Raw genomic sequence first — 27,619 nt, 5'->3', positions numbered from 1 at the left:
AATTGCAGCTCAGGGAGCAGGATGGCAAAGGAGCAACTGTTTTCAAAATGAGAACTCATTAAGTGAATAGCATAAGGGATATTTAACAATAAATTGGAACAATCCCATTGTCAGGAGGGAAGATGAAATGGACACCAACATTTCAGGCCCAAGATGGCAATTGCCAGGAAGGCTTCAGGTTAATCTATCCAATGTTTTCTCACTGAGGTAAGAGGCAACTACTGTGAACGAAGCTTGTCCACTATATTTTTTTGTGAAGTAATTGCAGATGAAAGTAGTATTATACGAGGGGCATTGCTGTCGGTGAGCCTGTTTTTGGATATCATGCCATACCAGTACCAGCACAGCAAATATGTATTCGTCTCTCACAAGTCAATGGCTGTGTTTACCTCCTGCAAGTCTCTTGCTACCCCGCTCTACCACCTTCCTTCAAATGCCTTCTCCAACCAGTGAAACAGAAGCAACCTTGCTTACAGAATGTGAGTAGTGAGAAGACAGACTGGTCCTGGTTCAGGCAACATACTACAGTGGTACCTCTAGTTGCGTTCTGCTCGTTACGGACTTTCAGCTTATGAACGCGGCAAACCCGGAAGTGTTTACTTCCGGGTTCGCCACGAGTGCATGCGCAGAAGTGATCTGAGCACTTCACGCAGGCGCAGAAGCGCTCGATCGTGCCACACACATGCGCGGAAGAGGCGCTCTAGTTGTGGACTTTTCGGGGTGAGAACGGCACCCCAAAACAGATTAAGTCTGCAACTAGAGGTACCACTGTACATTCAAATCTTGGCTTACCTGGCTACAGTAGCAAAAAAGGACTGGGGAGGAGTAAAGCAACTGCAAGCATAGACCATTCATGCAATCTTGCTAAGCCAAGGTTCAACTCGGTATGTCATGGCTCCTAGCATTCCTATCCCATCCTCTAACACTGGAATCTATAGCAAGATAGCAAACATGGCCCCCTCCCGATGTTGCTTGACTATAACGCCCACCATCTATTACCTACTCTAGCTGAGGCTGAAGGGAGCTGTGGTCAAGGCTTTTTTCAGCTGGAACTCACCGGAACTTAGTTCTGGCACCTCTCAGGTGGGTGCCATTGCCATTATAAAAGAACAAGGGAGATGTCTATGGTGAGTTTCAGCACCTCTTTTTCTAGAAAAATAGCACTGGTTGTAGTCCAACATCTGGAGAGCATCACACTGTCTATCCCTCACTTGTAATGTATAGTAGAGGATCTCATTTTAGAACAACAGGGTAGGTTCCAGGTATTTTCCAGAATATACATTTGCCTTAAGATTTTTCAGGGGGGAAATGAAGGCATTCTAGTCATCTTAAAAAAATAATATACAATATTGATTTTAAATTTGTATTGTAACCTCTCCTGTTATCTAACCTGACTTTATGCTCATTAAGTTGCTATGCAATGTATGAAATAATTCATTTCTAAAATGGGGGGGGGGTACATGGAAAGGTACAGTTTGCTTTCCTAGATCATGATGCATCCTCCAAACACAGCTTTGATTCAAATGTGCAGAGCAGTAACATAGGCCCTACTCTTCAATATTCAAACCACCTTCGCTTGCCCCAAATTTTAATGGTTTAGTGTAGAACAGCCCCATTTTCAGAACTTACTAGGAATCGGTGGGCCTTAAACAATATGTACTCAATTTCAGTGGTCTCTGTGGTCTGAAAATACCATCACCAGCTGTTAAGCCAACACAGGATTCTGGGCATCATCCAGTCAAGTCTCACAAATTCCTACAAGGTTTGGAGCTCCTTCCAAAACAATTTGTTTGCCATCACAGAATTGTAGATTTGGAAGGGAACCTTAGGGTCACCTAGCTCAACCCCCTGCAATGCAGGAATTTCAATAATCCAAAAATAGTGGCACTTATCTTTTTTAAAAAATAAAATGGGTCTATCATAACTTGAATAGGCTGCTTATTTCATTTATATCCCAACCTTCAACAAATTATCAAGGCAACTTATAATATGGATGGGGAACCTGGGGCTCTCCTGATGTTGAAAGACTACAACTCTTTATCAGCTCATGCCATACACTTGGGAAGAGAAGTTAGTTTAAATATGCCATTTTCAACAAGATGAAAATAGAAAGATCACTTCATGAATCAATACTACTTCATTTAGCCTTCATTTTCCAACAATCTGGAGAAATATTATTCTACCCTGAGGCCCTGCAACCAAATGGTGCAGTGGATGTTGGCAGGATTTCCCCCTCCATTTTTCACCTTTAGATTTTGGGTGGACACACAGGTGACCAGCTACATTAAATTATTTGGATTGTTCAGTGATTTATGTGGACACCCGCCCCCCTCTTTCATCTCTGGGGACATTTAAGAATAGCTTTTCAGTGTGGACCAGAAAGTGACTTACATATACAGTAAGGTGGTTCTTTCTACCCAATCAAAGTGTGTGTGTGTGTTTGTAGATACAGTGGACACTTGGGTTCCAAACGTGATCTGTGCGGGATGCATGTTAGCAACCCGCAGCATTCGCAACCCGCGATTCAGCGCTTTTGTGCATGCGCCGAAACCCGGAAGTAACCTGTTCCAGTACTTCCGGGTTTCGGCAGTCCGTAACCTGAAAAAACGCAACCTGAAGTGTCTGTTACCCGAGGTATGACTGTATGGATAGGTAAATAATATAATCTGTCTTACTGGATCAGCAATCAATTATATTTCCCTCTCACTCAGCCAACATTCAATGTTATGAGGCTGGCAGGCTAGGGGGAGAGGACTATACACCCTTATAATTTTTCCTGCAGATATTTTTGTACTTGTGCATATGTTCATGGTTACCCCTAAGGTGACAAGCAAGCAAGAGAAGTGCCGTCAATATGGTTCTGCAAAAGTACAAGTAAGCTTTAATTACTATCAGTATATGGTTATTTTAAAAAAACCAAACATATGGGATTCTCAAGCAAGTACAGTGGTACCTCGGGTTAAGTATTTAATTCGTTCCGGATGTCTGTTCTTAACCTGAAACTGTTCTTAACCTGAAGCACTACTTTGGCTAATGGGGCCTCCTGCTGCCGCCGGAGCACGATTTCTGTTCTCATCCTGAAGAAAAGTTCTTAACCTGAAGCACTATTTCTGGGTTAGCGGAGTCTGTAACCTGAAGCGTATGTAACCTGAAGCGTATGTAACTCGAGGTACCACTGTATACCAGTTTTAAAAATTCCTTTGATCTAGAGACCTGAAATTTGTTGGCTGCCAGGAAATAATATTATGTTTCTTGTTTTACTATTGTTTTAACAATAGCTACCTTTTTTCTTGTTTTACTGTTGTTTTAACAATAGCTACCACAGCGCTGTATACTAGTTAGTTCAATTCTGAATACAAGTTCAAACTATGGCTGGATAAAATTGATTCGACTGGACACTGTTCAATGTTCTACAAGTGGACTTCCACTTGCACAACAGAAATTCTCCTTCCATTCCTCCCTTTTCAGCACCCCCTCCCATCTTAATATGCTCAGTGGAATCTCCTAACACTCTGGAACAAATCTGGGGGGCAGATGGGGGCTGGCAAATCCATTCTATCAATTGTGTCCTTTCCACTGACAAGACAGACTGCTGCATATCACCCATTAGGGTTCCACACATATAAAACACAGAACTGGCAAGTATATCTCACACACTGAATACTTAAAATGTGCCTGTCTATTTTTAAAAATATTGCTGACATACTTATTTAAACTATTGCTAGAGACAATATCAGATTATTTTCAACTGCATTTTTTTCCTTATCTCCCTTTCATCATATCCAAAGACTGTTTCACAAAACTAGGTATTTAATCACCATAACTAATTACAAAACTGCCTGTGCAGACATGAAGAGTACATGTGTATAAAAAAATAGGTCATGTAGTGTTTTTTGCATGCTTCCTAACTGGATCATGGTGCTAGTCTTTGAAGGCAGTTATAGATCTAAATTTTCTCAACACTCTAATGAAAGTACAATTCACAGAGCTATTGGGGGGAGGGGGAACCATAATAGGCAAACATAAAAGATAAACTGTGTAGCATATATATGTTCAGAAAGCACCTCTTACATGAGAATTGCATGTAATGCATGGGGCCAGGAGCTTGAAGACAATTTCAAATCCTAGGTCAATATGTAAAATTTACAAAAAAATGAAATCCATGGGAGAAGGGGAAAATGGGTCCTCTTTTTAGTAGGGGGGTGGGAATTTTGGGACTAAATCTAGGCAAAAATTTCTTATCAAGCATAAACTTATTTTACTGTTTTAACACAAAATGCATTGTGTATAACTTAACTGCATCCTTTAGTGTATTTATGAAATACACAGAGCAATCCTATGCACGCTTACTCAGAAGTGAGAACCACTCTATATACTGTACCTTACTATTGGGTACATTTGTATGGTGTGTAAGGATAAGTTGTTTCAGGGGAGCAAGAAACTACAACAAGGAAAGGGTTAAGTAAAATGGACTGCATACATGCATTTAGTATTTCTAAACTAAGGACTCAGCTACACTGGTAAAGAGAAAACGCTTTATATGCGTTATAATACTGTGAAACCAGATGGCGCTGATGTCTTTTGTCAACAGGATTTCCATTATGAAATTTAAAATGCATTTAACTTAATCACTTTTTTGATGTGTCTAGATCCAACCTAGATCAAAAGTCACCAGAAGAAGGCAAGAAGCAATTCACAAGTAATGAAGGCCCTATATACTCCTCTCATACGGACGGCAGAATCTTATAGGTGCAGAATGTATCTCAGATATGACTTTTGTGTATGTTTTCAGTATACACAGGAATTATAATTCTCTGATGCTTTATGCAGATTGTATGGTGGTGGTGTTTGTTATTTATTAAATTTCTATACCACCCTTCATCCACAGATTGAAGGGCAGTTTAAAATATAAAAACACAAAAATACATATCGTAATAGCAAACAATAACAATATCTGCCCTCCACCAGTTTCAAAGATCTTTTATGAAAATCTTTATACTACATATTCCAAAAGGAAAAAAAATGCAAATGCAAAGTTATCACTATTCCCCAAAAATTCCAGTTATTTTTTTCGGGGGGGAATTAAGGTCTTTGGGAAAGAAACCAATTTTTCCACCCATAATTCCCCCCACTTTGCTTTCCCAATGCCATCTGGTGTATCAGAATCAAATTTCTAAGAATTTCAGCAACCAAATATACTCCTCTTTTCTATTTCCACCACTACGTGGAATTGCCATGTGGTAACACTTCCTTTTCTATGAAAAATGAAACAGTCTCACATTCACTGTCCTAGAGAACGGTATTTTCACACTTCCTACCATAATGGAACACTTCATGCACCAATTTTCTTGTGAGAATTCCCTTCATGTGCAAACAGTTCTAGGGAACACATTTTGGGGTGAATTCCCAGTTCACACAAAGCACCTCTGGAAATGCCAACATATATGTTATCAAGGAAAATTGGCACTGGTGGTGGGTGAACTGTATTTCAGGCAATTTATGCACTAATACTGAACTTCTCACCAAGAAACCTCCAGAGTTCCTAGGAACACAGTTACTATTATTCATACCAGCTTCTACTCAAGAGTTTATACTCATTGATAGGACAAACACAGGATCAACCTCACATGCTTCAACTGTGGGCTAATAAATCCAAAACAGCCAATTCCCTCACACTGCAGTTACATTTTCCTGCAATTTTTATTACATTCATAATATTTATTAGATCTATATGCCACCCTTCTTCGTAAGATCTCAGGGCAGTTCAGATAATATGAATGTGAAGGTGACCTTTAAAAAAACGTAACCTTTTGCCACTCCTCTGTATCCTGTTTGTGGTTTTCTATGGATGTTTTAAGGGTAACTATTGAATTTAGCTCTTTTGAAATAAAAGACTGCCAGCAAGATGCATGGTAATAAGGAGTTTTCCTTATTATTATTACAGCCTAAATATTGGGGCAAACCATTTGTATTTGCTTGTTACCTGTCAGAACTATGATCCACAGCAACATCTTATAAAAAGAAACGTTGTTAACTTTATATCCAAATTTCAGTAGGACTGAGTATGGGTTCTTTTAGTCAAATTGGATGGTGGAATAGCAGCAACTTAAGAAAGGGAGTTGGTGTAGAACATGCACCAACTAGATAAAGCACTCTCTGAATAGAGTCAAATAACTTAAGACTGCAATTTTACATACTTACCAAGAAGTAAATCTCACTGAACTAAGTGGGACTTCTGAGTAAGCATACACAAAATTGCAGTTCCATACACTTACCTGGAGTAAACGTCACTTAGCACAGTGAGATTTGATTTCAAGTAAACATGCACTGGCTTGTGCTGCACAGTTCTAAATCTTTCTGATAAGAAGAAGAAGAAGAAGAGTTTGGATTTGATATCCCGCCTTTCACTCCCTTTAAGGAGTCTCAAAGCAGCTAACATTCTCCTTTCCCTTCCTCCCCCACAACAAACACTCTGTGAGGTGAGTGGGGCTGAGAGACTTCAAAGAAGTGTGACTGGCCCAAGGTCACCCAGCAGCTGCATGTGGAGGAGCGGAGACGCGAACCCGGTCCCCCAGATTACGAGACTACCGCTCTTAACCACTACACCACACTGGCTCTCAAAAGTAATCAGATTGAAAGAAAGCAGGGAATTTCAGCTTCCCACACCAAAATAAAAAACATATCTGACAAAATTTCATTTTCTATATAAATACTAAAAGGCATGGAATCCCTGCTATCCTCCTTTGAATATGGGCATTCAAATACAAGGAAATCAGAGGGTAACGAGCAAACATTACATTTAACTTTTTACCACTGCTTAGTCTACAAAGCTAAAAATAAATACTACTTTACCACAAAACTAATGTTGCAGTTCTGTGTACGCCGACTTGAAAATATGTCAGAACTGATTTAGTAGTCCTAGCAATGTATCTTTACTCAGAAGAGATGAATACCACTATAGCTATGGTGGAAGAACAGTGGCAGGTAAACCTTTTCATAAAAACAGCATCACGTGTTTTCCCAAACATGCATACTCAGAAAAAAGTCCCACTGAAAACAGTGGGGCTTCCTTTCAAGTTCATTTGGTTTAGATCCGTCAATGTCTTGCTAACGTGTTCCAGCGAACCTCTCAGTGGATTCAATGCTGAGATTGTTGGTATGTATTTTGGAGCACGGAATCTTTTGGCTCAGAGTGCCAGAGTTTTTCCTCCCCACAGCCCTGTGGGGCAACTTTCACAAGAGGGCATGACCACTACCTGACAGAATGTGACTCACCTGCCTGTCAAAGTAGGCCCTTGGAGTGTGGTGGAAGGAGAATGGTGGGCCAAGACTGGCCCACAGGCCAGAGGTTCCACACCCCTCCTATTCTAACCCTCTTCTAAATAAGGCTGTGCCATAAATCCATGAAAACAGATTACAGAGTGCAAAATTAAATGAGGAAAACTGTTTCCTTCATATTCTGTGACCTAGCTGGCCACTGTCAGAGATGCAATGCTGCACAGAAAAACCCACTGAATCCAGCAGGTTTCTTGGGTTCAGGGAGGCAAAGGAACCCATGCCTCTGGGTTCAAAGATCTACTTCAGCATTCAGTTTTCCACAGTTTTTTACCTGCCTGCCCATCACCAGATTCAGAGTACAAGTTTATCTTAATTCCCACCCAATATATTTGCAAAAACAAACATATACCCATCACATGTGATGCAGGGTAGCAAATTCTAGAGCACAACTGAACTTTTAAAAAAATTGTTTGCAGTGAATAAACTCTGCACATTCATGGTGTAAGGACTTCAGAGAAGTTATTTAATTTAGGGATTTATATCCCATCTCTCAACAACTTGTGGCATTCTGGATGAAATGTTCAGAACATAAGCCCTTTCATAACCACTGTAGCCTGCACAGACCACTCCCAATACTATCTCCCAACACTACACTTATGGCAACAAAAGATTTCTTAATGTACTTTAACGTACAATAGTATAGGAAATACGATTGTATTGAAAATAGTATTGAAAGTGATTTTCAATCTTGTCCCTCCTTTTTACATTGCTAGAACTTCAGCTGATTATTACCGTATTTTTCGCCCTATAGGGCGCACCTAGGTTTTTTGGGGGGGGGGGATAAAGAAAAAAAATTATTTTCCCCCCAGCCCCCAAAACAGGCTGCTATCCGCAAGCCTAGGGAGCCTGCGGGAACTCCCGCCGGTCTCCCCAGGCTTGTGGATATCTGCCCAAAGCCTGGCACACGCTGCTCAGCGCTCCCCAGGCTTCGGGATGCAGGCTGCTATCTGCAAGCCTGGGGAGCCCGGCGGGAGTTCCCGCGGGCTCCCAAGGCTTGCGGATAGCTTCCTGAAGCCTGGAGAGCGAGAGGGGTCGGTGCACAGCCTGCATTCGCCCCACAGGACGCACACACATTTCCCCTTCATTTTTGGAGGGGGAAAAGTGCGTCCTATAGGGCGAAAAATACGGTAGTTTCATGCAAACACCCATATATGCTGCAATTTTCACAGCAGTCAGAGTCGGTCACAGCAGTCATCTGCTTCTCAATTAACACCCAAGACTTCTTTCCCACGCTTGTCTTTTGCTTCCATCTTCACCACTTGTCCTGTGGGCTTATTCAAGGTGAAAATAGCCCCTGTCCTTATGTTGAAGAGGAGTCGGCATTATTTGTCACCTCACTTGGCTATTTCCTTGTCAACTCACAGCTAGATCCTATATTGGTGCTTTGTCACCAGTGTTAGAAACTCAGATATTTAGACTGGATGCCAAATGACTCCTTAAGCCAGGGTTACAGTCGCCAAAATGGGACGCCTAGTTGTTACTTGGGAGGCCAGATGGCCCGAAAGTCGTATTTTTCCATATGACTTTTTGGTTCCTGAAATTCATTGATTGTGCAGGTCAAACAGTATTCTACAGGATGTGTTGCTAAGTGTGTGAAAACAGTCAAGATCCAAGGATCCCTAGGCACCTCACAACTCCAGACGGGGGAAGACACCCACAGGCATCTTCACTTGGTCGCAAGGTGCAAAATGCGCCTGGGGAATTTCAAATGCTGCTTGCCGCCTCCCCAAGGCGGGATGTGTAAAATTGGCTAAAATAAGTGAATACAGTCATACCTCGGGATAAATATGCTTCAGGATAAGTATTTTAGGGTTGCGCTCCGCGGCGACCCAGAAGTAACGGAGCGCGTTACTTCCGGGTTTTGCCGCTTGCGCATGCGCAGATGGTCAAAATGACATCACGCGCATGCGTGGAAACGGCAAAACGCGACCCGCGCACACGCATCTTACGTTCTGTTCAGGATGCGAACGGGGCTCCGGAACGGATCCCGTTCGCATCCCGAGATACCACTGTACAGTGGAACCTGGGGCTGCAAACATGATCCGTGTGGAAGGCCCGTTTGCAACCCGCACCGTTCACAACCTGCAGTGCTGCATCTGCGCGCGCACGGGTCACGATTTGGCACTTCCGCGCATGCGCAAAGTGTGATTCTACGCATGCGCGAACGCCGAAACCCGGAAGCAGCCCGTTCCGGTACTTCTGGGTTTGGTGTGGTGCACAACCCGAAATTGCGTAACCTGAAGCATCAGTAACCCGAGGGACCACTGTAAATAGAAGCGGACGGGATAACTGCTGGGTGGGGATGAATACTGCTGCTCCTTCCTAAGAGTTGGAAGGGACCAACCAGGAACCTTTTGCCCCATGTGGGGCTCGAACCCTCGAGGTTAAGAGTCTCCTGCTCTACCAGCTGAGTTACCTCAGGCCTACAAAATATAAAAATGAGGGTGAAATAACTGCCCCTCCCCTCCCCCCCCCACGGCCCAAACGACTCACCTGCTTCCTCCGCCCCCGACCTGCTCCTCCTCCCCGCCGCCGCCACCGCCGCCGCCGCACAGGGCGGAGAGGGGGGGAGAGGGCGAGGGGGGAGTCCGTCCTCCCGGGCCTAAGAGCCGCGCCACACGGGGAGGAAAGCGGGGAGCAGGCCTTGCTCCGGCTGCCGCCGCTTCAGCAGCAGCAGCAGCAGCACCACGGCGGCGGCGGCGACGACGACGCCCTCTTCCCCTTCACGGCCCTATTCGCCTGAGGGGGAAAAAAAATCACCACAGCGCAGGAAGCCCACTGCCGCCCTCCCCCCCAACGGATTCGTTTTTCCCCCTCCCCACTGCGCCTGCGCGACCAACCACGGCCGCTCCTCCTCTCGCGGGGCCTCGCTTCTGCCGCAATGGATACCGGAAGCGGAAACCCCTCCCTCCGCCACCGTTTGCCTCAGAGAGCCTAACGGAAGGTGCATTATATAGGCTTTTCGTTTATTATCGGGTTACATCTTGAGGCGATTTGCGCGGCAAATAAAATAAGTCGGGGGATAAGCGAGAGGATAAGGCCCCTCGCTCTCTTTCCGTGAGCGGCACAGGTTCCTCAGCGTCATAACGGTGAAGGACTGCTTTCCGGCATTTTCTTTAAAAACCGAAAACACTTGAGCTTCACGCCCGTGAGGGTCTTCTCTACCCTCTGGGTGACTCCAGTGCTCGTCTATGTGGAATATACGGGAGTCGTCGCCATCCCATACTCGTTCCTAGCTATGGGTCACACAGCCTCAGCTTCCGGTATTTGATCGGAAGTCGCGGCGCTCTAGGGAACGGCGAGAGGTGAGCCGCTCTAGCCCGCGGAAGCCTCTGTGACGAAAAGCCTCCGAAGCGCCAGTTAGGCTTTGCAACGGCGATTTCCTAGAAGAAATCCGCGTTAAGATACATTATATATATTAAGATACATTATAGATATATATATGTGTGTGCATATATATATATATATACATATTATAATATATATATAATATATATTATATATATATAATATATAATATATACTTATTTTATATATATATAAAAGATACATTATACGTTAAGATACATTATATAAATATTTTTTTAAAAAAATCCCCGTGGTGTAAATTTCTCCTCGCGAGGAGGACGGGTTTATTTGGGGGGGGGTGGCGAGGTGTAAGGCCGCCATTCCTACGCGAGGACTACAACACCCAGGTTGCCCTGCGGTGGCGATCCTGCGCCACGTGATCTTTCCGGGGTCGCCCCTCCGGTCCTCCCTCTCCATCAGCTGGAAAATGGCAGTGCTGAGCCCTGGGGAGCGCTGGGCTGAAGGTAACGAACCCTTCAAGCTGGTGGTGCCATCGCCTCAGAGCCTGGGCAGGCTGAGAATCGGCCTTAAGGTGGGAGATCGGCATATGGGGCGTGGGATCTCAGATCGCCTCCGCAAGGAAAGCCCGCTGGCCTTTTTAAAAGGGCTGACCAGCGCGAGGGGTTGTTGCTTTTTTTTTTTTTTGCGTGGCAGAAGCTCTCTCCAGATGCATCCCTCAAATGCATGAATTGCCATCCTTAGTTGGTAGAGAGGAAGAGGAAAATGCTGGAAGAGGTCCAGTAGGTCTGGGGCATTTCTGTGCCAAGCTTAATTGTATATAAAACAGGGGCTTGGGTGCTTCTCGAGCTGTGCGCACAAAATGTTCCAGGCACACAAAATGTTCCCCACTCCTTGCAGTATCTTTCCCTGCCCATGTGTGTGTGTGTGTGTGTGCTTAACTTGCGTATCTGCTGCATCACACCTACGCTACGATTTGTTTTTATTCTATATTAAGGTGACTTTCCCTTGTTTTTCCCCCAGTAGATGAACACAGCTCCCCATTTGGTGGTTCTCGGATCATGGAGGGCTGGAGTGAAGGGTAGACTATAGGGCCGAAGGGGGCAACAGGAAGAGGAGAGGCAGAGATGGGGTGTGAGAATTGAAGTTACCTTCAGTTTGTGGGTTTCAAGGCCAACTAAGGAAAGCATAAAGAAAGAAACTAGTGGAGTGAAAACTGGATTTTAGTGGCATACCCTTTTGTTTACCATTCTATGTCAGCATTCTGTGCCATTGTGCAGATTGCAAACATGCTGCCTTCGTTTACCGCTTTAAATAATGAAGTCCCACACTTACTATTATTATTTCATTTCTATTTATATACCACAAACTCATATAAAATACATCGGTGGCATAAAATACATCATGGTGGCAACTTGTGTATATGAAAGAGCCATCATGGGCCAAGCACCACAGGCAGAAGTTTTGTTCTTTATTCCCCAGAGGAGCCAACAAGATTTTCGGTTCACTTTATGTGAATTGGGCCCTCCAACCCACCCTCAAAAGAGGCACCATATGCTTAGTGTGCTCTTGCAGGTGGAATGGAAGACCCAAAAATAAATGGCCACAGATGTCATAAAATGTGTGACAGGTGAAATGTGAACGGGTGAAGCTTTGTTCCTAACTGTGTTACCAAACTATTGAAAGGCTTATCCAGTTGAGTTTCTCCCTGCCACACAATTGTTGAAGGCACAATAACCCTGCTTTCCCCCAATTCCAACCCTAAACCCAAATCTAGTCTGCAAGCCTGTATGCACTTGCCTGGGAGCAAACCCCATTAAACACAAGGAGACTTAAACTTCTGAGCAGATATGTATACCATTGTACTGCAAGTTAACTATGCTGTACTGTGAATTCTCAATGCTTTTCTGGTCTTTAGCTCCTGCGGAACAGGGACCGACCACACTTAAGCATCTTTGTAAAGTTTTCACATTCTGCATTTGCCGTAGGGGTGGGATTCTTTAACATCCACCTTCAATTACTGTGTAGTAGCGTTTGAGGAAAACTAACTGTCTTTCTTTGCAGCATTGATTGATGAGCTCAGAAGAAATGCATGTACATCAGAGGAAATGAGAGACAACTTTGATTACTGTGGGTGTAGTGACTGTAAGAGGATAAAAAAGGAACATCTCTGTGACAGTGGCAGGAGTCAGTCAGCGTCTGGGGAAGGTAGCATGACCTACACAAAAGAACAGCTTCTTGGGGTACAAAGGTAAATAGAAAACCCTTCTGCCTAGAATACTAGGCTCACAGCCTGTCCATCTAGTTAATGGGTAAATCAATTTAGCTGATCCACAGAAGCCAGATTTAATATGAGAAACTGCTAATAGGTTTTTTTTTAAAGGAGGCTATTTTAATTCTAGTATTTTGCTGTACAAGTCTGTTCCATCCCATTCTTGCACCAACCTGTATTTTTTTTAAAAAAAACCTTATACAAAAATGATGTAAATATGTATTTTATCCAATACATCTGCATTTTTAAATGTATTCCTTTACGCATTTTGGTACTTCTTTGAGTCAAAAACCTGATCATAAAATTCAAAGAAATGTTAAATTTGAAGGACACATTGCCATCTGTATATAAACCTGGGAGGTGCAAATTAGGACAGTTTTCTTATAATTCAGACTGAATGGTTTTTTGCGCCATTCAGTAAGTCTTATTCCCAGATAACTATTCATAGGATTGCAGCCTATGAACACTTCCTACCCTGAATACACTGAGACTTAAGCTTGTTTACTTTGATGTTAGGTTTGTGCTATAGGCTGCATTACTGCCTTTGAAACCAACAACAAATTAGTTTGTTACTTACTTATCTCATTAGCCATACAGGCACTGTCACAGTAACAGTGTGTTGTGATAGTTGATCAAATGCTTGCCCATGTGCTTTCTTCCTAGATGAAGTGGTGGGTATGCATTCTGTCACCAAACTGCCACCTGGCTATCATTTAGCTAGGAATTGTAACAGTGGACGCTATGATGTGGTACCCACAGGTGCCATATAGGCAGTTGCTGGTCTAAATAAGACATTCCATACACATCAGACTTAACCTTGGCTATTTCTGGTGCCAAATGAAGACTGGTGGACTCAGCATCAATGAAACAGATTCATAGTAAAGTATAACTATTCCAATAGAAAAGGCTATTTAAATAGCTTCTCCATTGATGCAGAAAGTCTGAAACATGCATCTGCTTCTACTTTTCTTTACAGTGTTTGAAGTCATGTCTTGGGTATCTAGTATAAGGTTACCAGATTTTTTTCAATGAATCCGGGGACACTTATTGTTTGCTACATACATGTGAATGCTGAGAAAGCTGTAAATCCGGGGACTGTCCCCAGGAAACAGGGACGTCTGGTAACCTTAATCTAGTAAGAAGCTTTCTGTAAGTGCTGTAAGGAAAGATCTGTATGTAAAGGGTTGTGCTTCTTTTGTAGAATAAAGAACAGTAAGAATTACTATGAGATTCTAGGTGTTGGGAGAGATGCCAAAGACGAAGAATTGAAAAAAGCATACCGAAAACTTGCCCTGAAATTTCATCCAGACAAGAACTGTGCACCAGGAGCAACAGATGCATTTAAAGGTTTGTAGATCACCACAATAAAGCTGCACCATCACGGCCTAGGACCCTCGTACCTACAGGACCGCCTCTCCTGGTATGCCCCACGGAGAGCCTCAAGGTCCATAAATAACAACACCCTAGTGGTCCCAGGCCCTAAGGAAGTTAGATTGGCTTCAACCAGAGCCAGGGCCTTTTCAACTCTGGCTCCGGCCTGGTGGAACGCTCTGCCTCATGAGACCAGGGCCCTGCAGGATCTGATTTCTTCCGCAGGGCCTGTAAGACAGAGTTGTTCCGCCTGGCCTTTGGCTTGGAGCCAATTTGATTCCCTCCCTCCCTCTCTTTCTTTTTTCTTTTCCTTCTCCTCCTGCGATGAGGCTACATTTTAATATTTTAATGTTCCATTATTTTAATGTTGTATTTTAGTTTTGTTTTTAAGTTGTAATCATTCATCTTGTTTTTATTATTGCTTGTAAGCCGCTCTGAGCCCGGCCTTGGCTGGGGAGGGCGGGGTATAAATAAAAAAATATTATTATTATATGTTAATAATGACAGTTATCTATTAGCAGGTGTTGCATTTTTTAAATTTGCTAATATATAGCACAAAAGGTTCTGTTGAAACAGCAAACCATAAAGCTCGTAGATGACATGTTTGATTTGTTCCTCTGCATAAAATAGATATGTCCAAAGGAGAACTATTCCAAACCCTACTTGCTTTAGGTGATTCATATGATAAATTCATTGCCAAAGGTAAAAGCAGATATTATTTCAGCAAGGATTTCTACTTAAGCCTATCAAATGCTTTTTCTGCATTGAAGAATATTGCAAAGACATATTCCATTCTTTTACATAATCAGTTATACTTAAGATCCTGCCTATAATAAACAATACATTTTCTTTCAATATAAATCCCATCTAATTAATTGAAATGTATTTTGCTATAATCTTCTGAAGCCTTGTAGCAAATCCTATGGTTATGATCTTGAAGTTTTAATTAATGAGATCATAAACAAGGGGGAATAAGAAGTACTCAGATAAAGGATCATTTTCTAAAATACATACCATCTTACTAATTTCTGAGGACTCTGCAAGAGAGCAATTAAGGCACACCAGCTCCTATTTCTGATATGCTTCATACTAGTATGTTCTGGTTGACATTCTACACTGCCGAAGTGGATGTTCTCTTCTAGTCTTCCATTCCTGTTCCCCCTAAGTTCGCTTCAGAGAGTTGTTGGAGAAACTAGACATGGAGGAAGGGGTTAAGGGGTGAGATAAGCCAACCAATGCAGGCTCAGCCAAGCCAGTTTCTATGGCAATGGGCCAGTGCTATTTATATGAATGATTAAGGCACACCAACTCATTAGGTCCAAGTTCTTGTGCTGTATTTCACGCTGGGTTGTGAAGTGAGTTAGTCTTTTGATTAGTCAGAGTCTGTGTTACGTCTCAAACTGCTGGAACAACAGAAATTCTTTATACAGTGGTACCTCGGGTTACATACGCTTCAGGTTACAGTCTCCGCTAACCCAGAAATAGTAGCTCGGGTTAAGAACGTTGCTTCAGGATGAGAACAGAAATCGTGCTCTGGGGGCACGGCAGCAGCAGGAGGCCCCATTAGCTAAAGTGGTGCTTCAGGTTAAGAACAGACCTCCGGAACGAATTAAGTACTTAACCCGAGGTACCACTGTACTTGTCTGTATCTTTATCTGCCATTGCCAAAGCCTGCAAACTGTGTTTATATCCACACAGTGGCAGAGAGCAGGCGGGGGTGGGGCTGGCGTGCGTCCAGGGGGCGTGGCACACGTCCTGGGGACATGACGCACCGCCTGCAAGGGCATGGTGCCCAGCAGGAGGGGGGCAGCCCCGATGGTACCCCACTGGGATCACTGCCGGGGGCAGTGCACTGCCCCTGCCCCCCTATTCCTCTGCCAGTGTATCCACATCCAGAATGTTTTGCTGAGCCTTGTCTTCTACAGCAGTAAACTATTTTGGACCTAGCAGTTTGAAAGCACATCAAAGTGCAAGTAGATCAATAGGTACCACTCCGGTGGGAAGGTAAACGGCGTTTCCGTGTGCTGCTCTGGTTCGCCAGAAGCGGCTTAGTCATGCTGGCCACATGACCCGGAAGCTGTACGCCGGCTCCCTCGCCCAATAAAGCGAGATGAGCGCTGCAACCCCAGAGTCGGCCACGACTGGACCTAATGGTCAGGGGTCCCTTTCCCTTTTTACCTGCTTCCATGTGGCGACTGGAACTGGGGGCAATTTTGACTGCGTGGGTATCTCACCTCAGATTCCCAACAAGGGTTCCACAAACTGCTGCAGACGTTTCCTCAATTCTGCAAAACAGGTGTGCTCAGACAGGAGAGAAAAGGGATGTCCAATCGCATGAGGCTTTTGAGGCTGTCTCCTTATACTTTAATGAAAAGGTATTTGCCCAGGTAGTTAGTTATAAGTTAAAGTGCTTCTAAAACACTTAGCACATTGCAGTCCTTTGCAAGCTGGGCATTAGGCTAGATTGCAGACATTGCGATAGGTGACAAGAATACAAAATTTTCTTCTTCTTCTCCCATCCTGCAGCAATAGGCACTGCTTTTGCAGTTTTGAGCAACCCTGAAAAGAGATTACAATATGATCAATTTGGAGATGAACAGGAGACTTGTTATACCAACCTGCCCAAGCATTATAACTATTACAGAGAGTTTGAAGCAGACATCACACCAGAAGAAATATTTAATATGTTTTTTGGAGGCAACTTCCCAACAGGTGAGTGCTACAAAAACCATTATTAACCGATGCTTCACAAAACTGCAGGCAGCCGGTAAATAAAAGTCCTGTAACAAAAGTTCAGGTAACTACATTTTTTGTTCTCCTTTGCCAATGACATTCCAGAAATTCTGCAACTGCAGTCATTTGAGGGGTCCAGTTAATACCTAGACAGGTCTTACTGTTGAAGATTCTATATATGTTCTTAATAAATAGATTCTTACTTCAGCTCTGAGAAATTTGTATATACCAGAGATAACCAGACTTTTATGACATAATACCTGGTTTATTTCCAAAACTGGGATTATCTAGAACAGCCTTTTCCACAACCACAGTTGTTGCCTGGGACAAGCTAGATCCATGGTTAGGCAAAGAATCATGGATATAGAGAGACAACAGGACTGTACAAGGGTCCCCGATTATAAAATCATAGAAAACAGGAGATACGTAGTCGCTGCAGCAGCATATCTCTATTTCCTCACATCCAGAAACGCAAGAAGGGCTTTTACTCTTGCTAGAAACTCGGCCTTGCTCTCACCGGTTCTGGAAGGCTCCTATAGAAGGGTCCCATACGCACAGAGACTTTGCGCCTGCCCATTAGGGGGAATAGGAAGCCCCGAACACATATTTTTTAGATGTCCTTTATATGTTGAGATTCGTAGAGACACCATTGATCCTTTGCTGAAGAGGATCGCCGATCTTTCAGACAAGTCTAGACTTGATTCTCTCCTCTTAGGCAAAGATCATAAGATGAGCTGGCTAGTAGCCAGATTCTGTACCCAGATTTGTAGGCACAGATCATCCTCTAGAATAAAATAGATTACTAGGGAAATGCTGAAGTTGCCCTTTGGGGCGCCTCAGGGTCAATTTTTTTTTTATGGTAGCCCAAATCTCAGTTGTACAGATATATGTATATATCTCAATTTTAACTCATGAGTTATTGCTGCAATCTGCTCCGATTGTATATTTTATCTTTATGAGCGCTGTTTTTATTGTGTTATGTTATGTGAGCTGGTCTTTGACCGTAATAAATTATCTCACTCTGAAACTAATATTTTTATGACAAGGGCAAGAAGTTGTTCTTCTCTCCCATTTAAATAGGACATGCATTACTATTAAATAAGTAAACAAAGCCCATTGTTTTTTTAAAAAAACAGGAAATATCCACATGTTTTCAAATTCATCTATGGATCCCCCATGTTATCAGCCACGGAACAGGCATGATAGGACTTGGACAGAGGAAGAGGAGGAGGAAGAAACTAGACCACAGGTACTTGGGAGCAGGGAGCTGTTAAGAGCACCCACAAAACACTTCTACCTGTTTCTTTTCCTTAGGAAAGAATCTGGCATTGCTTTCGATTTTCCAGCATTTAAGAGGAAGTGATATTTAATTGTTGCAGTTCTTAATTGTAAGTTGCTATTCGAGAACATTTGCTGGCAAAGAATTTGAACAGCTTTTGCCAGGAACAGAGAGACAGAGACTCCAGTTCCTATGTGGATGCAAATTTCACTTAATAGCATGGGGCACACTTTGGAGAAAAGATGAAACTGAAAATTAACTTGATTTGTGGGCGTTTGGGGAGTGAAATATTAGGTGGGGGAATGTGCAAGGATTGTGTTGTGTGAAGTGACAAAGGGCCAAGGTAAGCTTTGATTCTCTAGAATGGGAAGAGGCTATGAAGCCAAAAGGCATATTTATTGAGCTGGGGAGTGGGCATATTGACCTCTGTTCGTGAAAAGGACTTCGTTGCAGCAAGAGCTTTGTCTATGCGGGGCTGCGGGGAGAGATTTTGCAAATTCCTCCTTGCTCTGGAGCAGATTTGGGGGTGGGTTCTGCAGGAGGAAGGGGAATGAATCGCTGAAAATGGTTAGGTGAGCGATACTGCTGGATATAACCCACCTTGACCATCAGGGATTTATTTATAGGAAGGAGCAAACACAGAGAATTACATCGGAGAAAAACAATTGAACACATTTAGGAGAATCCTTGCACCACTAATTTAATAAAGCCATCAAGGTCTTCAGCATTAAGTAGAAATGAACATTTACATGACAAAAAGCTAGTCTTAGGCGGTAGTTGTTGTGATGACCTATTTAAGGCAGCATTGTGTATATAAAAATCAAATTAAAAAAAGGAGCAAGCATGTGTTATTTCTTTATACCCCTCAAAGGAATAAGCAAGCTGCTCTCCCCTTCCCATATTATTTGTATTAAAGAGCCTTGATCAATAGATAGGTGTCCATCAATACTTTACTTGGGCTAATTTAAACCACAACCAGTTTTGCTTAAAAGACTAATAGCTAGCTAATCTGCCTTATCTGGAGGCTACTTTTTACGCTTATTATTTTGATTTTCTTAAATCCCTTGCTTATATGTTTCACTAACGATGGTTTTCATTTCCAGAATTCATACTCTGCATTTATCCAGTTACTGCCAGTTTTTATTATAATAGTTGTGTCAATAGTAACTCAACTGATGGCAACTAACCCACCCTACAGCCTCTTCTTCAAGTCGTAAGTCCTGATGTTTTTCTTTGCTCTTCTGGGAGAATTGACTTGTCCAATATAGAGATTAACATGTGATCTGTTATCTATTAATACCAGTAAAATTGGGAAGCTGATTAAAGCTTTTTGCTGTGGAAAAGGCAGCCCCACAGCCATATATTCAAGCACAGCCTTTTCAAACAGGGTGATTAATTTCCATCTTGAAAGCATAAAGATATAGGTCATAGCTGTAATGCAACAACTATATATTTCCTTTTAGCACTTTACAGAGAATCAGTTATCCTTTTTATAAATGAGGACTTTATGAAAGCTGAATAAATACTAAATGCACTTCTGAGAGCCACACTGTCAAGAACTACAGTGGTACCTCGGGTTAAGTACTTAATTTGTTCCGGAGGTCCGTACTTACCTGAAACTGTTCTTAACCTGAAGCATCACTTTAGCTAATGGGGCCTCCTGCTGCTGCCGCTCCGCCGGAGCACGATTTCTGTTCTCATCCTGAAGCAAAGTTCTTAACCCAAGGCACTATTTCTGGGTTAGCGGAGTCTGTAACCTGAAGCGTATGTAACCTGAAGCGTATGTAACCCAAGGTACCACTGTACTTGAAATAGGAGCAAACTGGAACATTCTGATACCGCAGGATAGTTTAAAACCTGTTCATAGTTGCTTGATTTCTTCATCATTTTCATGCCCAGTTTAAATAAAGTTTCAATAAAACCAGTAGAAAAAAGCTTCGGTCTCAACTGGTGAGTTAGACATTACTTGGAAAAATAGAGACTAAGGCATGTGGAAAACTGTTGGCTGTTTTAAAAGCTTGTGTGCTAGATTTTAGACAAAGTAACTAGCATTAAAGGTGGAATTTAATAAATATTTATGGTTGTGTCTAGCATTGCTTGAGGAGAAGGCAAGCTTGTGAAACAGATCTTTCCCCTGTCTCTCCCCACCCATCTTCCCAATTTTAAGTGGAATGGAGAAGTCTGCAAAACGTGATGGAGTCGGTCCTACAGGGCCGCAATGGAATGCAGAAATTGCTCGAAGGTGGGCAGGGAAATCTTGCAATTAGGTATTGCAAGACACCTCTGCCTTATTTTCAAGTGATTTCCCACCAGCAGCAGCTCTGCAGTCCTGTAAGATACAGCTTTACTTCATGTTTGGTGGCTGCCTTCTGCCCATGCCACATTCAGTGCAATTCTTAGCTCAGATAACAATAAATATTGTGAAGATTCATTTTAATTTACATCACTCAGCCTTCCTTATTGGCAGTATTCAGCCAAGTTGTTCTGTTAGCACATGGGCTTCTAATTTTGCAACACAACTTCCCCACCCTCTGCCCTCCCCAAAATCTGTTCTGGGGATTTCTCCAACCCCTCGGATCAGATTTGAATGTTCTGCTTCACAAATGTAAATCCTTGCACTAAGAGAATTAAGTCGGATGCCACACATATTGTAACATCCCGACAGGTTTGCTTTATTTTTCAGATCCTTCTGTACATTTCAGAAATGAGTTGGTCATAATACTGACCAGTTCAAAGAGCTGCAATTCTTTTGGATTATATTAGCATCTATGTGGATTCTATAATAGCTGGACAGGACTCCAGGAATTACAGGATCCTATAGATGAAAGGATATGCAAAAAATGCATATTCTCGGAACAGAGAAAGAATATGCAATTTACTTTGAGAACATTTCTATTTTTAGAAGACAGGCAATTTCAAATACAAATGTTAATATGGCAAAACCGTATTTCCTTTTCTTTTTCAAGTGGTTAAAATGCTTTCATCGTTTGCTTACTCTTTCAGGAATCTTGGGCACACGATTGTTAGAGAAACACAGAATCTACAGGTGCCTTACTATGTTGATAAAAACTTTGAGCATAACTATAACGCCGAAGAGCTTGAAGAGCTTGAAAAACACATTGAAAAAGATTATATTGATTATATCCAGACTAGCTGCAGGAAAGAAAAACAACAAAGTAGGTTGTGTTTTGTTCATTCTTAAGCACCCCACGTGTGTGTGTTGATTTAAAATCTCGACAACGAACTCTGACAATGTCAAAGAGCATTCGTGGTGTGCCAAAGTCAGGTGCACAAAAATGGCTAGCATCTATAATGATACAAGGAGAGAAGTAGATCTCAAACTCCACGCTAGTTTAGAGCTGGCTGATAGCATGGAAGCAATACCATTGGAAAATTCTCTACTGTGTCCTGCTGAACTAGCCCACAGTGGCTTCTGTTTTCTCTGTATTCCACTACGTCGTACCGTATTTTTCGCTCCATAAGGCGCACCTGACCATTAGGCGCACCTGACCATTAGGCGCACCTAGTTTTTAGAGGGGGGATTCAAGAAAAAAATTTTTTAAAGGGAGCGCTGAGCATAGCCTGTATGCATCCCAGGCTCTGATCAGCACTCCCTTGGAGTGTCTGTGTGGCTCTTGCGGGCTTTTCCCCGAGGAGGGAGAAGGGCAGCCCATCACTGACATGCCCCCAAGAGCCACACACACACTCCACGCGGCTCGTGAAAGGGAGCCTCTTGGGGGCTTTTGTGGGACGTGGGGGAAGTGAGAGAGCCTCGCTTCTACGAGGTGGGGGAATTCGCCAACTTCCTGCAAAAGCCCACAGGAGCCGCACACCCTTTAAGGAGTGTGTGGCTCCTGCGGGCTTTTCTACGAGGAGGGAGAAGGGACTGACGCGGCCAGTCAGTCCCTTCTCCCTCCTGGGGAAAAGCCCGCAAGAGCCACACTGAGCTTGTGTGCGGCTCTTGGGGGCTTTTCCCACCTGCCCCCCCCCTGCATTTGCTCCATAAGACACGCACACATTTCCCCTTACTTTTTAGGAGGGGAAAAGTGCGTCTTATGGAGCGAAAAATACGACAATTGGTTGTGCGTGGGTTGGAAGAGGCTGCAGTGGGTATTCAGCAGTGCAGGGCATAAATCAATACAGTGGTGCCTCGCAAGACGAAATTAATTCGTTCCGCGAGTCTTTTCGTCTTGCGATGTTTTTCATCTTGCGGAGCATGGTCAGTCGCAACTGCACCTCTTCAAGCGGTTTTTTTAAAAAAAGGAAACAAACTCGCAAGCCATAGGGAAAATTGTCTTGCAAAGCAACTCAAAAAACGAAAAACTCTTTCGTCTTGCGAGTTTTTCGTCTTCCGAGGCATTCGTCTTGCGAGGTACCACTGTACAGAATCCAGACCAAATGTCTTGCCCAAGCAGAAGGGTGCTTCCCTCTTGCAGAGAAAGGCTAGCTGCTAATAATGCTATTTAGCGAGCTGAGTGGGGAGGAGAGAGGGACAGAGAGCCTGCTTGCTTTAAAGGAGCCAACCCGACAGGAGCCGCTTACACTCGTGTAAGCGGCTCCTCTCCTCTCCCGCTTTGCTCCTTTAAAGCAAGCAGGCTCTCTGTCCCTCTCTCCTCCCCACTCAGCGGCTCTTCTCCCGCTTTGCTGTTTCAAAGCAAGCCACGGAGGAGGGAAGGAAGGGGAACCATGGATCCTCTGCTCACAACTGCAGCAGATCCCCCCGCCATCTGTAGGCATTCCCTCCATAACACGCACAGACATTTCCCCTTACTTTCTAGGAGGAAAAAAGTGAGTGTTATGGTGCGAAAAATACGGTACCTGGGCATAAGCCACTTAAACTAAATGCTACTTCCTTCTGAGTAGACAGGCTTATGGATGTTTATCTTTATAAAGTAAGGGTTTATAAAAAGTCCATTGGGAAATGGTATAAAGTTTTATTTTTTAAATCCTGTAGGAAAATTTCTGCACTGAAACAATGATACTATAGAGTCCACAGGTGTTTACAAGTCACTCTTATATATCCTACATAGAAAGTGGTACGATCATCAGTGCCACTGATTGAGTTCTTCAGTTTCATAGACATAAATCTCCAATATTAACTATAGTCATATATGTGCACTATAATCATCATCAGTTTTTTCTGTATTGGAAGTAGGAATGATGTCATCACATTTAAAATGAAAATTAGTGAATTATCAACTTTGCAAAACTATCCTAAATTGTATGCAGCAGGTTGCATAGGATCTAAGACTTCAGTTATACAGGGTGATTCATAATGATGTATACAGTTGCCATGTATACTGATATATGCTCCGGCGGGGAGTCAGGTTCCAGTGAGCTTATTTCTCATTGATTGCTCTGAAACATTCCGTAAATATGTTTAAAATGTGTTATTTAGGTGCACCAACAAGTGCACGTATTCTTGGTACTGCCGAAACCTAAGCCCTTGTCACCAAAACCGAAAAGCTGAACAGATCTAATGATGTTATGCCATCTTTTGAGTTGTATCTTGTTCTCCCAGTGCTCTTCAACACTGTTTTTTAAGCCAAAAGTGTTGCTACCCAGGCTGTTCCTTTTCTTTCTTCTTAGAATCTGAGCTGTCGAATTTGGCGAAGCTGTACAGAGATGAGCGGCTGAAACAGAAAGCAGAATCCGTGAAACTTGAGAACTGTGAAAAGCTCTCCAATCTCATAGGACTACAAAGGAGTCGTCAGTGGGCAGAGGCATGAAGGGAGCGGCACTAACAGGCCATGTGTGCTACTGCGAGGAATTTATTCTTGGTTCTGTTTTCCTTTTTAAATGAAGAGGAAAAGCATAACGTAAAGACTTAATACTTAGTATCTTCATCTTCATCATCATCATCCTCATGTACATGGAGCTGAATGAACTGAGCCCCAAGAGGCAACACTTGCTGTAACATATACAGTATATTTGGTTCCAAGGCCCAGTAGTATTTCAGTGTTAATGATTCCTTGGCGATTTAATTGCATTCGGCAACTGTCTTCATCTGATCCTTTGCTGCCGTTCGGGGGCCTTGCAGATGTTTCCTGGAAACATAGCCCCTCATGCTCACTGGTGTTGCCGTAAGCATAGAGCCCACAAAATCAGACCAGTCACTCCCTGAACGTCTGACATTGTCATTTCCATGTTCCTCGGAAGCTGCTGTTTATCACACTTTCAGCAGAGAAGGGACAAGATTTGGTTTTGATATATATCTACTCTGTTTCTACAGAGCTTGCAGTGAAGGCAGCCTCAAGGATGTAACCCTATTTTTAAACAGTCTCGTAGTAAATAGAAAAACCTGGGCTTCATGTTTTGGTCCTCAGGGTGACTTTGGGACATTCAGATTTGGGGCGCTATGATTTTTGTATGTCCATGGAACAGCTACAATTGCACTCCGCTGAGTTTCATATGCTGGGATCTTGGAATCTTTCATGTAACAGGAGGTGGAAGAGTTAATGATTGATCACATCAGCTGTATTAACAGTTCTATAGAGTTTCTTTACACATCCTTCACCAACAGCACTATATAGAAATACCTATATACATGTTCAGATTTGTAGCAGATTGCAGCTACCCTGCGACATACCCTTACAGAAATAACAGTTTGAATCCCTAAGAGGCATTATTAAATAAAAACCGCTTAATTTGTAAAGCTTTTTTAAACACAGGCATGTTTTCTTTATTCTGGTAAGCTATTTCTTATTGGGGTCAAGGTATCTGATCTCAGTCCTGATACTTAAAATGCCTGTGAAAAGAGATTAAATGAAACTAATGGAATTTGAATTAACGTTAACAGACGTAGACAGCCTATTAACACAAAAAGTTAATTTGGCAGGAGGTTCTTGCTTAATGATTTCGTTTGCTCATGAGCTAAAAGGTACTTGAAGAGGATAACATTTTTTAAGAGTGTGGGCTTTTGAATATTCTGGTTACTTGCTAAAGGGATATAAATAAGCCTAGTGCGTTCCAGAAGTTTTGGTCCACAATTCACATCGCTGATCATTGCCCATGATGACTGGGGCTGATGAGAGTTGCAACCCAAAACATCTGCTGGCATGTGCTTATCCAACATCGTGGTTGAGGCTGCAATCCTGGAAATAAGCTTCACTGAAACTCAGTCAGAACTTAGTGGGACTTCTGAGTAGATGCGTACAGCTTAGGGTTGTAGCGGTCATTTATGACAAAGTGGTGCCTCCACTGTTCTCCAATTAAACCAGATTGTTGAATGATACGCATACATTTTGGCATATAGTTTATCCCTTCCCTTTATGTCAGTGATTCACCTAACACCCAGGGACAATTTTGTCCTAGCTGTGCTGGCTTGCACAGATTCCCAGGTAACGTGTGCCTGGGAATATTTCTAAGTTCTATTTTGGGGCTAATGATACTTTTAGGTAGCAAATGACCCCAAAATTTGGCCAGAGTTGCAAAAGGCCTCTGCTTTATTAATACCGTATATACTCAAGTATAAGCCGACTTTTTCAGCACATTTTTTATGCTGAAAGCAGCCCTTTTGGGCTGCTTGTTCTTCCTCCGCCGCTGCTGCCACCACCAGGTTTGTGGTGTGGAGAACCAGCTTATACTCAAGTCAATAAGTTTTCCCAGTTTTTTGTGGTAAAATTAGGTGCCTCGGCATATACTTGGTTCGGCTTATACTCGTGTATATACGGTAATAACATTTTAGAAATGACTTGGTTGGCAAACTGAAAGAAAGCTAACACCCTGATTTATATTGTATACAAATTTAACTGAGTGTATTATTTGTTTGTCCCTGTTAGGCTACAAGTAAATCTGTAGTCAATTGTAGCATCAGTTAAAGACTTGGTTTACCCTTATAATTAAATGTACTTCATGTGCATGGTATTTGAAAAGTTTACTTTTTTTTTAACTTCACATTGAGCACAATCTTCTATTTATTTATTTATGTATTTATTTGTTGTGGTTTTGGTGAGATTAATTTTTCTGAATGTAAATATGGCAATATGGTAACTGTATATGACTTCATTGAATCTTGATTGTACAGTTCATTTTTCATAAACCATGTAGGTGTGTATTGTACACCAGATGACTAGTAAATAAGATATGCTTTCCTTTAAGTCCTGAGTGAGAAATCAGGAAATTTATTGGAGTGATTAGTGGATTTGAAGTCAACAGTTTTCTGTTATTTTGGCCTCAGCCCTTGAGCAATTTCACTAGGACTATTGCAGTGTTTGAAGATTCCACCATTAGTTTCGGAAACAAAAATTTCAGTATGTTGTTTTTTTTAATAAAAAAAACCCAAAAACAAGTAATTTACAAATGTATTGCATTGTTCAGCCATGAAAATGACAACTTCCGCTGTGTTGTATGGAAATAAGAAATGAAATAAAAGATTATGAGTATCAAAGCTCACTTACATGCAGGAGATGATCTTTATTTCAAATTGATCTTCAAACTGATGCACATAGAGCCCTATAAGCTCAGCTAACTAGCCAGGCTAGAGGGCTTATCCCTACTGTTTCTTTCCAGTGCCTTATCTTGTGTTAGGAGCAGCTTTACTCCCAAGGTCATGGGTAGGCAAACGAAGGCCCGGGTGGCGGATCCGGCCCAATCGCCTTCTAAATCCGGCCTGAGGACGGTCCGGGAATCGGCGTGTTTTTACATGAGTAGAATGTGTCCTTTTATTTTAAATGCATCTCTGGGTTATTTGTGGGTTTTGTGGGGCATGGGAATTCGTTCATCATTATTTTTCAAAATATAGTCCGGCCCCCCACAAGGTCTGAGGGACAGTGGACCTGTCCCCTGCTGAAAAAGTTTGCTGACCCCTGCCCAAGGTTGTAAGCACATTCCTAAGCGTCTACATATGAAAGAAGGCGTACCTTGCTGCTCTGAGATGTACCTTCATCTGTTCCTTTCCCCCTCAGGTAGAAAGGAATGCAAAGAGATCACATGCAGTCGGGGCTGATGAATAGGTAATGAAGAAAAAAACCATACATGGTATAATTAGTATTGTGTTGTATCTTTGGAGGAGGTTTATGCATATGTATTGCTTTAATAGATAACAGCTATGTATATTAAGGGATGCGGGTGGTGCTGTGGGTTAAACCACAGAGCCTAGGACTTGCCGATCAGAAGGTCGGTGGTTCAAATCCCCGCGACGGGGTGAGCTCCCGTTGCTCGGTCCCTGCTCCTGCCAACTTAGCAGTTCAAAAGCACGTCAAAGTGCAAGTAGATAAATAGGTACCACTCCGGCGGGAAGGTAAACGGCGTTTCCGTGCGCTGCTCTGGTTTGCCAGAAGCGGCTTAGTCATGCTGGCCACATGATCCAGAAGCTGTAC

At 42.7% G+C, this 27,619-nt stretch overlaps 3 protein-coding genes and 1 long non-coding RNA gene across 8 annotated transcripts in view; 3 read left to right on the top strand and 1 right to left on the bottom strand.

Moving 5' to 3' along the window:
* Positions 1-10,162, bottom strand: part of ZC3H13 (zinc finger CCCH-type containing 13) — a 49,597-nt gene extending 39,435 nt beyond the window's left edge. For 2 of the 4 annotated variants that reach the window (XM_083606375.1, XM_083606374.1), the window contains exon 1: positions 9,832-10,141. The gene's annotated coding sequence lies outside the window, so the exon portion shown is untranslated. Of the gene's footprint in view, positions 1-9,831 lie in introns of all 4 variants that reach the window. The other 2 variants (XM_083606372.1, XM_083606373.1) reach the window with 2 other exon arrangements.
* Positions 1-27,619, top strand: part of CPB2 (carboxypeptidase B2) — a 131,060-nt gene that overhangs the window by 69,109 nt on the left and 34,332 nt on the right. The gene's annotated exons all lie outside the window — the stretch shown is intronic.
* Positions 265-7,978, top strand: LOC310759522. The gene is made up of 3 exons (XR_014546374.1): positions 265-2,438; positions 2,635-6,381; positions 6,640-7,978. It is a non-coding gene; the product is annotated as an uncharacterized lncRNA (long non-coding RNA).
* On the top strand, positions 10,972-26,693 carry DNAJC18 (DnaJ heat shock protein family (Hsp40) member C18). Of its 2 annotated transcripts, none has more exons than XM_083606705.1 (8): positions 10,972-11,150; positions 12,709-12,895; positions 14,118-14,263; positions 16,814-16,999; positions 18,157-18,269; positions 19,403-19,512; positions 21,303-21,475; positions 23,889-26,693. In XM_083606705.1, the coding sequence occupies exons 1-8, from the start codon at positions 11,114-11,116 to the stop codon at positions 24,026-24,028; spliced, it is 1,092 nt and encodes a 363-aa protein (XP_083462831.1). In that variant the 5' UTR covers positions 10,972-11,113; the 3' UTR covers positions 24,029-26,693. The 2 variants fall into 2 exon arrangements, with proteins under 2 accessions (XP_083462831.1, XP_083462832.1); XM_083606706.1 differs by having other exon boundaries at positions 10,974-11,218.

This window comes from Podarcis filfolensis (genome assembly GCF_964270895.1).
Source record: "Podarcis filfolensis genome assembly, chromosome: 3".
In the NCBI taxonomy this organism is placed as follows: Eukaryota; Metazoa; Chordata; class Lepidosauria; order Squamata; family Lacertidae; genus Podarcis; species Podarcis filfolensis.
Note: the sequence above shows the minus strand (reverse complement) of the source record. Positions and strands in the feature narration are given on the sequence as shown.

What these genes read in the sequence shown, in the direction of transcription:
- DNAJC18 (XM_083606705.1), top strand. Translation starts at nt 11,114, where the DNA reads ATGGCAGTGCTGAGCCCTGGGGAGCGCTGGGCTGAAG. An exon ending in TGGGGAGCGCTGGGCTGAAG is followed by an intron (nt 11,151 to 12,708) that starts GTAACGAACCCT and finishes CTTTCTTTGCAG; the next exon opens with CATTGATTGATGAGCTCAGA. An exon ending in TACAGCCTCTTCTTCAAGTC is followed by an intron (nt 19,513 to 21,302) that starts GTAAGTCCTGAT and finishes TTACTCTTTCAG; the next exon opens with GAATCTTGGGCACACGATTG.